The sequence below is a fragment of the Fusarium pseudograminearum genome, chromosome 2 (assembly GCF_000303195.2).
Source record: "Fusarium pseudograminearum CS3096 chromosome 2, whole genome shotgun sequence".
NCBI classification, from domain to species: Eukaryota; Fungi; Ascomycota; class Sordariomycetes; order Hypocreales; family Nectriaceae; genus Fusarium; species Fusarium pseudograminearum.
The window spans coordinates 2,974,992-2,988,198 of NC_031952.1; the positions used below are offsets into that span (position 1 = coordinate 2,974,992).

At 50.7% G+C, this 13,207-nt stretch overlaps 3 protein-coding genes across 3 annotated transcripts; 1 reads left to right on the forward strand and 2 right to left on the reverse strand.

Annotated features, from left to right (window-relative positions):
• Positions 1-515: 515 nt before the first annotated feature.
• FPSE_08242 (uncharacterized protein) lies at positions 516-2,361 on the forward strand (the record flags this gene model as incomplete). Its single annotated transcript, XM_009261360.1, has 3 exons — positions 516-1,295; positions 1,348-2,233; positions 2,291-2,361. The coding sequence occupies 3 exons, from the start codon at positions 516-518 to the stop codon at positions 2,359-2,361; spliced, it is 1,737 nt and encodes a 578-aa protein (XP_009259635.1).
• A 1,106-nt stretch (positions 2,362-3,467) lies between these two features.
• On the reverse strand, positions 3,468-6,188 carry FPSE_08241 (uncharacterized protein; the record flags this gene model as incomplete). The annotated part of the gene is made up of 1 exon (XM_009261359.1): positions 3,468-6,188. The coding sequence occupies one exon, from the start codon at positions 6,186-6,188 to the stop codon at positions 3,468-3,470; it is 2,721 nt and encodes a 906-aa protein (XP_009259634.1).
• A 1,714-nt stretch (positions 6,189-7,902) lies between these two features.
• Positions 7,903-9,976, reverse strand: FPSE_08240 (uncharacterized protein; the record flags this gene model as incomplete). The annotated part of the gene is made up of 5 exons (XM_009261358.1): positions 7,903-9,098; positions 9,149-9,297; positions 9,360-9,542; positions 9,584-9,626; positions 9,808-9,976. 5 exons carry the CDS (start codon positions 9,974-9,976, stop codon positions 7,903-7,905), a joined length of 1,740 nt encoding a protein of 579 aa, XP_009259633.1.
• Positions 9,977-13,207: the final 3,231 nt, after the last annotated feature.

Below are 13,207 nucleotides of genomic sequence, written 5' to 3' on the forward strand. Positions count from 1 at the left end.
CAGCAGGGTGAGACCCCTGTTGTATTTTAGCCCCGGGCTGCAGCCGCAAGAATCTAAGGGATGGGCCCGGTACCTCGTACGGAGCGGATCTTCCATTTCGATGCCCCCTATGTTCGAGACCAAACCAATTGGATCCAAAGCATTCAAACCCCAACATTCCTGATCAACCTTTCAACTCCCTTTTTGTTTCTGATACTGGAGTATTCAGCGTGTACAGAGTAACTAGCTCATCTATGCATTTGCACCTTGGTCATCTTTGCTAGAGACCTTGTATCTTTTCTTGTCTGGTGTCAGCATCGTCAACCTCCGCAAAGTCTATTCTGCCCACCTACGTTACGTTACACGCGACTTTGATCGTCGCAAAGTTACGGTTTCAACTTTTTTTTCTAACTGATCGACCGTTGTATTCAACACCTCGAATTACCTGCTCAGGTTGCGGCCACCATCGCCGGCAGTCCCCTTGAGACTTGTCGACTTTTCCATCCTCTCTCAACCAACAATCACAACTGCCCATCATGAAGATCCGAACCACGCATTCACCATTGATCCTTCTCCTTCTTCCCGCTTTAGCGAATGCGCTGTCCTCCCACGACGTTACCGACATACCTGGCCCTGTTGCCATTACAGAACAGACCGATGGCCTTCCTGAGGCTGGCGTAAAGCGTCATGACATCCCCACGAAAGACGCCCCTGTTGATGGCAGGGATGGAAAGCCTCATCATGGACCGTTCATCGAGACAGATGACCACAAGAAGCCAGCTGAAGTCTTACCTGATGTCGGATCTCCTGCCGCGGTTGGCTCTGCCTCTGGCCCTGCCACCGGTGCAGGTGCAGCAGCTGGAGCTGGAGCTGCTATTGTACCTGAAGCTGGAGCTGCAGCCAAGGTCGACGCCAGCTCCGAAGCTCTTCCTGAGCTCAAGGGCCGACCAGATGACCCTACTGTAGTCGATGGCGCAAAGATCCCCGAAACCAACGACGGCGTCATGTTCGACAAGGACCGAGTCCACGCTCAACAAGGCACCACCGGCACCGAAGGCGGTGTGACCGAACGATACAAGGCGCGAAAGTTGGAGGAGGATCTTGCAGGCGAGGAAACATTCAGAAAGCCTGCATCTCCCAAGGAAGCCCCTCCTCTGCCACACAGTGAAGAAGAGAAGATCCGTGCTTCTGGGGGAGACAAGACTGAGAAGATCGAGGACCAGACCAGCGGCGAAAAGGCGGATGACGTGATTCCCAAGCCCGCGAAGCCCATCATCAGCAATGACGACGACCACGATTATACTGCGGGATTAGGGGTAAGCAAGAACTATGCATCCAAATGCAACACCATGACTAACATCTACGTAGAAGCCAGCTGATCTCCCTGACCGACCCTCTGGACAAAACAAACCTGTGCAAGATGCTACAAAGGCACCACCAGTCGACCTGAGCCGAGGAACGACACACGATGGACACCACGATGACGAGAGCATCATCCAACCATTCCACTCTTTCGTTCTCTCCTTCACCATGATTCTGGTCTCCGAAGTTGGTGACAAGACCTTTTTGGTTGCAGCACTTATGGCCATGAAGCACGACCGCATGGTTGTCTTTACCGCTGCCTTTGGCGCCCTCCTTGTCATGACCGTCCTTTCAGCTGTTTTGGGACACGCAGTTCCTGCTCTGATCCCCAAGCGCGTGACTAGCTTCCTCGCTGCTGGTCTTTTCTTTGTTTTCGGCGCGAAGCTGATGCGAGAGGGTATGCAGATGGACCCCAACGAGGGTGTCTCTGCTGAAATGCACGAAGTCGAACAAGAGCTTGCCGAGAAGGAGAAGGAAATGGGCCGTAAGAGAGGTGATTCCGTCTCCGCATACACTCTTGAGATGGGCATGAATGGCAATGGCAACAGCAACGGCCGAAGATCTCGTCCTAGCAACCGTCTCATGTCGCCTCCTCGATCACCTTCCCAGTCTCCTGTTAGGGACTCTCGCTCTGGTTCTGGTGCTGTCTCTACCGTTGTTCAAGGTGCTACCAACCTTTGCTCTCTCCTGCTCAGCCCTGCTTGGGTACAAACCTTTATCATGACTTTCCTTGGTGAATGGGGTGACCGAAGCCAGATTGCTACTATTGCCATGGCTGCTGGTCAAGATTACTGGTGGGTAACTCTGGGTGCTACATGTGGTCATGCCATCTGCACGGGTGTTGCTGTTATTGGTGGTCGTGCCATCGCTGGTCGAGTCAGTCTGAAAGTTGGTAAGTCTACAATTTCTAGCCTCATTCTCAAATCCAAATAACTAACAATCTTTCCAGTCACTGTTGGCGGTGCCACTGCTTTCCTTGTTTTTGGCGTCATTTACCTCCTCGAGTCTCTTTACAGCTAGAGGTGAAACTTTTAACAATGCACAAGTTTCTTTTCTCTTTAACAGACCGTGGTTTTCACGCCTATCGTCATCGGAGACCATTTGCCTATTTGATGTCTAACTCGTTGTAATTATTAACGGCCACTATAAAACAAAAAAGGGATCGAGATTCCCGGTGTCCTCGACCGGGAGTAGATCATGTACATTACTTGGCTGAGACAATCTCAGCCTCGCTCTTCAGTGCACATGGACACTGACCCCCTTTGCCAAGATCTGGCTTGGGGGATATCGAGGGAACGAAATCGATGGAGATGCAAGGGAATGAAGGGAAGGATTGTTCATCATTTTTGTATGACATGAAGGGGAGTCATAACCAGCGGGGAATGAAAAGGGATGTCTCTGTTCAATGTTTATATAAGCTATGATGAGTTGTAAATACGGGCTGCCATGGGGCATGCTCATGACGAAATATCAATGTACGATGAGACACAGCTGGCCAAAATTAATGTCCCGGTTCGTAACCTTCATCAAACATAAATGGCATTCATAAGTCATTAAGCCATTGTTTGTATTGCAGCAAATTGCTATGGCTTCCTGCCATTCATTAACATTTGCTCAAGGTATATCCATCAGTTCATCTCTACTCTACGAATGAACAGACGCCAATGCCTCGTCATGGCCCCCTTCATCATTCCCATAGCTAGCATAGAACAAAACTTAGACAACCGCCCCAGACGGATAAAAACTTCGACAAAGTCTCCCTTGGGAGATGTGGCATGATTTTCTAGACAGACCTTCTCTGCTCCCCTTTTCTCCCCATAGCAAAGGCAGTAAAAATAACATAGCAAGAAATGGATGAAAAGCAAAGCAAACTTGTCATCCTCAATTATCATAATGGTAGCCCGGTCCAAAATCTCCAATGACAGGTATACAAGTGGTATCTGACAATCATTTGTCGCTTGTCCGCTCCGACAAGTAGTTACTCAATCAAACAAGCTTCGGTGACATTGAACTGTGGTTTCGAATTTTATATGCTGCAAAAAATGCGCTTCTTTCAAACGTTTCTGTCGTCATTCGTATAATCCCTCTCCATCAATCCATGGAGTTCTCGGTATCGCCTCTGACGCTTAATCCTCGTCTTCTTCGTTGATCGGGGCAGGGGTTCGTCGCTCTGTACGCCTCTTAGGTCGTCTGTGGCGAGAACTGCTAATGTTGCTGGCCGAATCATCAGGCATAATATCGATATCGTCTAAAGCCCAGTCATCATCACTGCCGGGTTCGCGATCGTCGTCTCCAGCCCAAGCCGGTCGCTCGTAGCCTGAAGACTGCGAGTTGCCAGAGTTGGGGCCTGAAAGCACATCAATACGACGGCGGTTCTGCAGGTTCTGCATCAAACCGGCTCCACGTTGACGTAGTGCGTTCCGGACGACCTCAGCCTTCTTGTGTAGTTTTTCAAAGGCATCCTCCAAAGTCTCCATACCCTTGTAAATCTCCCTTTCGATCTCTGCAATCGCCGCCATCTCCATTTCTTCGTCGTTGGAAACAGCCTGTCGGCTTCCGGGCATGCCAGTTGTGTTGACACTTACGAACGAGGCTGGCGTTGTGCCTCGCGAGTAGACTGAGAAGGGAGTTGTGTTTCTCGAGCTGAACGAAGAGGAAGCTCGAGGTCCGGGGCTCATCGTTCGGGTGTTGTAGTAGGAGCTGGCTGGCGTAGGTCCACGAGATTCAGAATGCGGTGTGTGTGGCTCATCGTCTGCTCCAGACCAAAGGAAGCCATCGAAGCGTCCAGAGACGAGAATCTCCCACTCAGAATTGTTGATGTTGGAAAGTGCAACCAAAAGATCGTGAGTGTGTGGGTTCTTGACCAAGTATGTCGCCGATTCGGCATCCCGAGGAACTTGTTGCAATCGGTATAGTCGTTGCAATGCAAGGCCAGTCTTGATGAGGAAATCCGTTCGAGGCCGGTGTCCTGGTGTGGGGGCGCGAACAGATGACTTCAACTCCTTGGATCCGGTCATGATGGCGTTAAAGTAAGGGCGGTCCTCAGGATCAAGGTTTGTCAGAATGGCGAAAGACAAGGTCTCATCGTCAACATCCTGAGGGGGTGGTACTGGGGTTTCTCCAGTGTTAGACAACCATCGATCGACAGCAGTCCGGACCTTCTTCGACTGGCGAAGGTAGTGCTCCCTAAATTCTTCCGCAATATCCGGATCCAGCTGGACCGGTGACGCAGGTCGAGGGGGCACGTCGCCAGAAATTTCAGCGGCCTTGGTGCCAACCTCGGCCAGATCAAAAGGAGGCCACTGTGGGAGTTCAATGCGGCCGCTTACCCACTCCAGAACATCGCCCCAGTTGAGACCATCATGTATTTCGTGAGGGTTGTCACACATGACACATGTGCAACCATAAGGTGGGAGGTCGCGGGAGAATACATTCTCGAGACGGTCCAGCAGTCTACGAGCGACTGAACGGTGCCCAGTAGCGACAGCAATTGATCCCTGCTTGTTGAGGACAGTGTTGTACTGATCCAGTAGGTTGTGAAACGGAGCAAAGAGAGTGTCTGTACCGACCAGGGGAGGATTTGAAGGTCGTGTGCCGTTTTGACGGGGCAGTACAGAGAGGAAGTTCTTGGGGGCCGTGTATGCAAGGCCGCCGTTTTGAAGAAGGTAGTCGACTCGAGGCATGTCGTGGACATCAAGCGCCGGTGGTGGAGGCGGGGGTGGAGGAGCAATGCCAAAGGCAGACGCAGGCGTCGCCGTTTTGGAATGCAAGTTTGAGTCGACATCTTCAACGTCGATAACAGAGGGGGTCTCACGCTTGGTGTCAGGATACCCGTGAGGGAAGGGAGCTTGGGTAGGTGTTCTGGGAGATGAATCCTGAGCACTTGAAGGAGAGGATGGTCCGTCTGCATCATACTTTCTGTGGCTTCGAGTAGAAGATGTTCGATGGACTGAGCGATGAGAAGAACTAGAGGCCCGTGAATCAGAGCGTCGGATCTTTTCAGCCGAACGATGCGAGGATTTGACATAAGTAGCTTGACTCGAGGACCCTGATCGGCGACTAACACGGGAGCGCTCCTCGTTTCGTGATGCTGATCGAGAGTGAGATAGTCTTGACTTTGACTTTTTCAGGCCAGCCTCGGATGCTGAAGGCTCCTCTGTCGGGGTCTGAATCGTTGGGATGTCTTCCCTAGACAGATCTGCATTTAACGTCTCTTCGTCGAATGAATCCTCTTTCGTGGATTCCTCGTCAACTGGTTCATTTGGCGTTTCCTCGTTCACAGCAGTCTTGTCCGCGTCCAAGTCGGTTGGGGGAGGACTGGGTGGCGCATTCGGATTGGCATTGCCAGAATCCCTGCGGGCCTTGAGTTCCTCGGCGGTAGGAGGCTCTGGCGGTTCACGAGTAGGAGGTTTAAGTGATAGGGAATCGCGACTAACGATGGCCTCTTTGCTGTGTGCCTTACTGAAAGATGGGTAAGGCATGTTGATACGGTCAGAAAGAATGGAAGTGGCAGCTGTCGACGTTCTGATATCTGAACTGCCTAGGTCGCTGGTCGAAGCAGTGCGGTGGTGACGGCGATGATGCTCATCACTGTCTCTATCCTTGCGATGGCGGTGGCGGCGACTAGATGTATGGGAGAGGTTGTCGCTAAGTTCACTGCCGAGCTTGCTCTTAGAGAGCCGAGATGTGCGATGTCGGCGACGTTCAGGGTCCTTATCCCTTTCTCGATCGTGGTCTCGGTCGCGATGGCTGCGTTCCTTTCGTTCGGATTTTGAGCGGCGGACCTTTTCCCTGTCTTGCGGTCTCTCATCGGCTTGGGCCTCGACGTCTTGGTCCTTGGAGGACATGGTTGACCATGGAGCTACGGTGAAAGTATCGTGTGATGGTTGTTTAGCGGTTAATGTCGTTGTGATCGATAATTCCAAACGGGTTCAAGAAGGCGGTCAAGAATAGTGGGCGCAGAGGGGAGTCGATAGTATTAACTCCTGCAGCAACAAAAAAAAAAAGGAATCAGGGTGATGCAAAGTGAAATTCAGGCTGCCGAGCGAGAGAAATAGCACTATGTTGGGCAGTCTTGGGATACAGCAAAGCAAAAGCGAATTCGTGAAGAGGGGATGGTTGTACTGTAGAAGGTGAGGTGAGTTGCATGGAAGCTAAGCGCAGCCAGTGCGTGCCAGGTCCAGTTTGGTTGGTCCCTTCCCTGCAGGCGAAAGTCTCAGGTCAAATTCTGGTAGAATCAGGCACTAAGGCAGGAGAGAAGCTCTGTTTCTCACCGTTAGAAGCTCGGTCGATAATATGTTGCAAGCGATTTGGCAATTCCCTCAATGATTTCTGTTTTAGGGTCCCCAACCTGCGATTTAACAAGTCGTCTAAAAGGGGATCGGAAAGCTTGGACTTGTTGCATGGTAGGGAGTCAGGGAGTTCAACGGTGATTAACTGAAACTGTAAAAAGCCTACAAAGATGATGTCAACCTTGTGGGCGACGACAGACTGTGCATAGGCGTACAGACACCTAAAAAATAGCAATCATAGGCAATTCCTCACCATCATTCGAGAAACCGTCGCCAACACGGCCACCACGTATACGCAATCTTCACCAACACAGCCCCAACTGTACAAGATCTCGTTTATGTCTGACTTCCCGTTCCTCAAACTTGCTTGTGGAGCCCGACAGTGTTCAACAAGGCCAATGCTGGGCACGGACACAGGCACATCCCAGTCCAACCATGTATACCACAAAACTTGTCTCGAGTCTGACAGAAAAGAAATATATAAGCAGTGAGCCTGTCTAGTTTAGTGCGAGCTGATCAGTTTAATTCGTCTCTCAGAATCCAGGATCCATGGGATATCCGTAACCACAGGGGACTTCACGGGAGGCTGGGCGTCATAGGGTGACGACCAGCCACCGTGAATGTTAACCGCTGGACTCCCTGGAGAAGCATTTGGAAGCCAGGGTCAAGGCATGGGAATGTTCGACAGAGCATTGTAGCTGATAGTATTCCCAAAAGGTAAAAACCGACTTGTGCTAAATATAACATGACTCAAACATTTCAATCCAGGACTGCCACGCATCTATTCTCACTTCATGCCCGGCGGTGGTGCCCAATCCTTTGGCCGTCAAGATCCAACGATTGATTAAGCGCGCATATTGTCACGAGCTTTCTCCAGCATCCATTCACAGCCCAACACAACTGACAGCCATCCCATTGTTGGATGTGATAGGCTGATAAGTTTGCAAGTCCACGTATCACTTGCATTGCATATTCTCGCTTCCGAAAGTAGTTTGATCATGCTCTTCATTCATAGTATCGGTACTAAATCTATCCCGACACGGCTTCGTCGTCTAAGTATACCAGCAACGCAATGCAATGCAGTTCATCACATTTGCCCATCTTTTCCTTATCCATCTCATTCAAAGTAACGCCAATTCCGTTTATCCTTGCGCTGTTATTTGCAAAAGTTTTGTAGAGCAACAAACCTCCTACTCGAATCAGTAGGCAGGCGTAGCTAGCGGGTATCTCCCTCGGCTGATCCCCGAGATAAATCGTCAAAAATCATCGCTTACAGGCGGTCGAGAAGACCGTTGCTCTCGAGGAGCAGAACAATCTGGTGCACAATGGAGCGGACGTTCTGCTTCTCGAGGTCGACAACGAGGTCAGGCTTGGCAGGAGCCTCGTAGGGGTCGTCGACACCAGTGAAGTTCTTAATCTCGCCGTTGCGAGCGGCAGCATAGACACCCTTGCGGTCGGTCTTCTCACAGTACTCAAGGGGAGTAGCAACGTGGACAAGGAAGAAGGGACCGGACTTCTCGACGAGGTCACGGGCAGCCTTGCGAGCATCCTCAAAGGGAGCGATAGGGGCGGCGATGACAGCGGCACCGGCCTTGGTTAGCTCAGAGGCGACGAAAGCAATGCGCTGGATGTTGAGGTCGCGGTCCTTGCGGGTGAAGCCAAGCTCGGGAGAGAGCTCGTGTCGCACGTTCTCACCAAGCAACATGGAGACAGGACGACCACCACCCTGGTTGAGAGTGGCCTGGAGAGCACGGGCAATCTGGTCCTTTCCGCTGTTCTGGTAACCGGTCATGAAGACAGTGAAACCCTTCTCGGCAGGGAGGGGGTTCTCCTCGCGAAGAACCTTGACAACCTCGGGGTAGGAGAACCACTCGGGGATGTCCTTGCCGGTTCGGAGACGGTGTCGGAGCTCAGTACCGGAGATGTTGAGGGTGCGGGTACCCTCAGGGATCTCGTTGATGGGGAGGTACTCATCAGAGTCGGGCAGGTAGATCATGGCCTGGAACTCGACCATCTTGATGCCAAGCTCCTCCTGGTGCTCCTGGACGAGGACCTGAGCATCATAAGGACCGTAGTGGTCCTTGCCCTGCTTGTTCTTACCGGGACCGGCGTGGTCACGGCCGACGATGAAGTGGGTAGCACCGTGGTTCTTGCGGATGATGGCGTGCCAGAGAGCCTCACGGGGACCACCCATTCGCATGGCGAGGGGCAGAAGAGCGAGGGCGGCCATACCGTTGGGGTAACGGGGCAGGAGAGCCTTGTAGACACGGACACGGGTGAAGTGGTCGATGTCACCGGGCTTGGTAAGACCAACGACGGGCTGGATGAGGACGTTGGCCTGCTGGGAGCGGGCAGCGCGGACCGTCAGCTCACGGTGAGCACGGTGCATGGGGTTTCGGGTCTGGAAAGCGACGACCTTTTGCCAGCCGAGCTTGTTGAAGTGAGCGCGGAGTTCAGAGGGTGTGACTTGTAAATGTTAGCTTCATGATGGGCTCAGTGACAGTTGCGATTCTTACATCGAAGGTCGAGGAAGTCGTAGTGCTCCAGGCGGTTGATGGCCTCAAGCTTACCACCAACGTAGAACTCCTTGGCGGTATCGAAGAGGTACTTGACACCGGGGTGGGTGTCATCGTCGCTGCCAAAGACCTTCTTGGCCTCGTTGACCCTGTAAGCATCTGTTAGTTACCAATGACATTGTTGGGAGTCGAGGCTATGGGGGCCACCTACTTGTCAGGTCGGTAGATGTCCTCAACGGTCAGGATAGCGAGGTTTCGGTCGTCACGGAAGTCGCGGAGTGTGACGCGAGCACCAGCCTTGAGGCCGAGCTGGTCGATCTCAGCCTGGTTGACATCGAGGTTGATGGGCATGGAGAAGAGAGCGCCATCGGCGAGACGGTTGTTCTCAACAACGCTGGAAGAATTTGTCAGCTCATGAAACGATCAAGTGTAGACTTCGCATTAACTTGCCCATTGTAGTCCTTCTCACTCAAGAAACCTGTAAAATTGGTGGTCAATTCCTATTCTCACTCATGCAAAAAATAATGTTCCTGTCGCAAACTGGCGCCGGCGATCGGAGATGCGGGGGCGGGGCACCGCAATTCGCCCATCAACGGTCCGCGCCATCCAGCGGCAAAAAGAGAAAAAAGATCATTGTAAGAAAATGTTGCGGCGCATACCTTCAAGAGGAGAGAAACCACCGTTAAGGATCAGCTCAAGATCGCAAAGGTGTCGCTCGCTGAGTGTAAGAGCAGGGAGTTTCTGAGCCTCGGCCTCAAGCTCGGATTGACGGGGGAGATCGCGAGCGAAGAGGTCCTTTAGGACACCACCATGAGGAGTGTTGGCCATTGTGTTGTGAAGGGTTTCTGGTATTATTCGGTGAAGGACAACGAAATAGGAACAGACGGAGAACGAGAAGAATGGGAAATTGAACAGCGGAGAAGGAATTGCTTTGGTTTTAAATCATCTTTCAGCGGGAATACAGAAAAGTACCTCGATCCTCATGCTCATCCACCTCGCCTTCATACATCCACCCTGTCATGATTAGTCCCTCCCCCATCCCTAGTCCAAACAACAATTACTGGGGTTGACTGGATATGGAGGGGTGCAACGTACATTTGCAGCGAGCAAGAGAACGAGTAAGAGAAGGAAAAAATTGCGTGTCCATTGGCAAAACGGACGAGATCGGCCACTGTATCCAATTGCCTCCATGGCATCGACCAAGCTCGCGGCCCTCACCGTCAGAAAGAGGAAAAAATGAATGGGGTTTGCGCTTTTAGCTCTCAATGACGTGCTCGGGACTTGAGGCTTATACATGCCGCCGAGGAATCTACAGACCAATCAAATATAGTATTATTGGGCATGGCGACGCTAGGGACAGTAGGTCGTCGGAGCATCGCTCTCGGGCGGAATGGCCATGGGCAACCTATTTGGGAATCATGATGGAACATTTGAGCAGAGCGATGGTCTCAAGTTTACTTATAGCATTATACCAACAGTAACAGGTCTTGTCGCGATTGCGCCTTTGTAATTTGAAAGCTCACCGACCAACTCGCGTAGGTCACTATGCACCTGCAAGCTATAAGTATGAAGTAGGATGCATAACGTGGATCATCATTTTCCTCTTCGGATTTCTATGGCCAACAACCAGTTCCTGGTACCTTGAAAACTCAACATAGAGAGGTAGCAGTGGAATCTTCAATCGCTGCAGCTGCAGTAGGGGCCCTCTTTAACCCCCCATATCTCGTAAGTCTGCATCTCCGTATCCATCTTCATCACCAGGGTGCTGTAAGAATGCGAACAAGAGATCCTGCGGTCATGTTCCATGTTTCACGGCACAAGCATCCATTCTTCATCCACATATAACCCACGTTCTATACATTCATACCCACCACCCGTTTCTGAGAACGAAGGAGGGCCGTGATCTTTGACTTCTGGCAGAGATTACTGCTCTTTGCCCAACCCGGTCATGATACCTGCAGCGTTATCTCCAGCACTTTGACGGGTCTCTCTAGAACCATCGTTTCTCGAACCCGGTCTTAATCCTCCGCAGCCTTGTATCTTAAAACTGGTTGCTGGGGGTCCGCACTGGGGCCTAAGTTGCCCGAGTCAATATGTACGGCTGTCGGGCGATCGCCCGGCAAGTGGAAAGAGAAGAGGCCCTCTTCCCCCCTCAGTCATGATGGATGAAATGTCTTTTCTTAGTAATCACGCAATTCTCTGACGTTGATGCGACACAATTTTTTTCTGCACTTTCAATCGGTTAGATGATCGACAAGGCCACACAGATAGAAGAATTCCCATGTTTGCGTACTCCCCGTTCAGTTCTCTTATAGTAAATCGCTTCCCCGACTTGCCGGAGTACATGGACAGATAAGAATTAGGTGGTCAGATGCTGACCATCTGCGCTGTATCTACAGGCCGTCGACGTACTCGTTATTGGCAACTCCCCTGGCGATCAGGTCCCTACCAGCCACCCAATGTTTGAATGCTGTAACTCTCGAATTCGTTTAGCAACCTGCAGCGGTCCATAGAAAGTGCATCGGTTGCGAATGTGCAACTACGAAGGCTTCATTGCAGAATGGTTTGTTCATGTTGTGTCTTCAATTATAAGGATCATGATCCAGCACCAGTCTATCGAACCCCAGAGTCATTCCAAGATATGCTCATTATGTTGCATTTAGTCGCCATTGGTTGCCAAGGCCCGCTTCACGATTTGGCTCCATTCGTCACCCGGATCCAGTGGATGAGGAAGCCAAGAATCATTGCTACGGAGTTGACTTTGCTGCCGACAGTCCGAAAGCTGACCTTTGGAGCGCTTAGTAAAATGGAAATCTTTCATTGCTCATTGCTAAAGGTACACCAGAAGAGATTGAATGGGTCGTTGCTCATTCCAAGAATGCTCAGAGGCATCCACTGGCTGGTGGTTTAGGTTAGCAACTGGGATTAGCCTCTTGGTACAACAGCACGAGTGTTGAAAGGGAATATCGTAGCACATCTACAGTCCAGGAGAGAAGTATTTTCACAAATATATAATCCCAAGACGGTGATGTTTTATAGCGAAACCGATGATTGCACCAGGGAGGTAGGAAGTAAGTGTCTTGGTGATTAAAAGAGAGATTACGAGAGAGCTGTGACAAAAAAGCAACGTCACAAGAGAAGGTCTGATAATGGCGCATTCCCCGCCATATCTACGAGTCGACTTGTAAATTAAACATCCTAATGAATTTACACAGAAAAGTCAAACGATTCAGTACGAGCAAGAATTGTAGGGATTCTCGTTTAAAGTGATGCGTTCCATTTCGGTAGCATAAAGAGTCTTCATCGCCTGTGCACAGTAGCGGATACATTAAAAATAATGAATTCGCAACGAGCCGCTGTTGTCGGTTGATCAAACTTGGTCTCCCCGAGCTTCCCCAATCAGAAAAGTCCTCAAGTCGCCAAGTTCCAACAAAGCTATCGCAATCGCTGGAGGCTCGACACGTGGAAAGGACAATTCCCCGCCTCTTGAATTTTGGCAGCTGTTGGCCAACCAATACAAGCCCACTCCTTGATGGTGGCGCAATGAGCAAACAGGGCGAGCAAAACTTGAATCGTGTTGCATTGACTGCCGAAAAAAGGATTTTATCGCGTGAGTTTTAGACGAGTCCTCAGGGTATCAGAAAAATTAGGACCTAAGAACATAAGAGATGGAATTAGTAGGTCATCTTATGCCACTAAAATAATAGCCTTTATGCTATTTATTTTTGTATCCTAAGACTCAGGAGGTTAACTTTTCTGCTACCCAGTAGCGAGTGTATCTCCTATCGAAATACGCTGCAATCAAGAAGGCATTTGAGCGAGATGATTAATTTAACAGCAATGATTACTTATCAGTCGCCTGTGGTCGAGACCATGTCGTGATGGGAAAATACACGCAAAAGCGATAGTTGCTTTCGTAAATGGGAAGGCGTCATCTCTGTTAGCTGTTGTACCTTACCTCGTAAGGTAGTATTGCGACGACTTGCCTCTCCAAATTTAGGAACTTGCCCAGAATTCTCCAAGATCCGACTCCCAACCTTCCTTGTTTCTGTGCATATT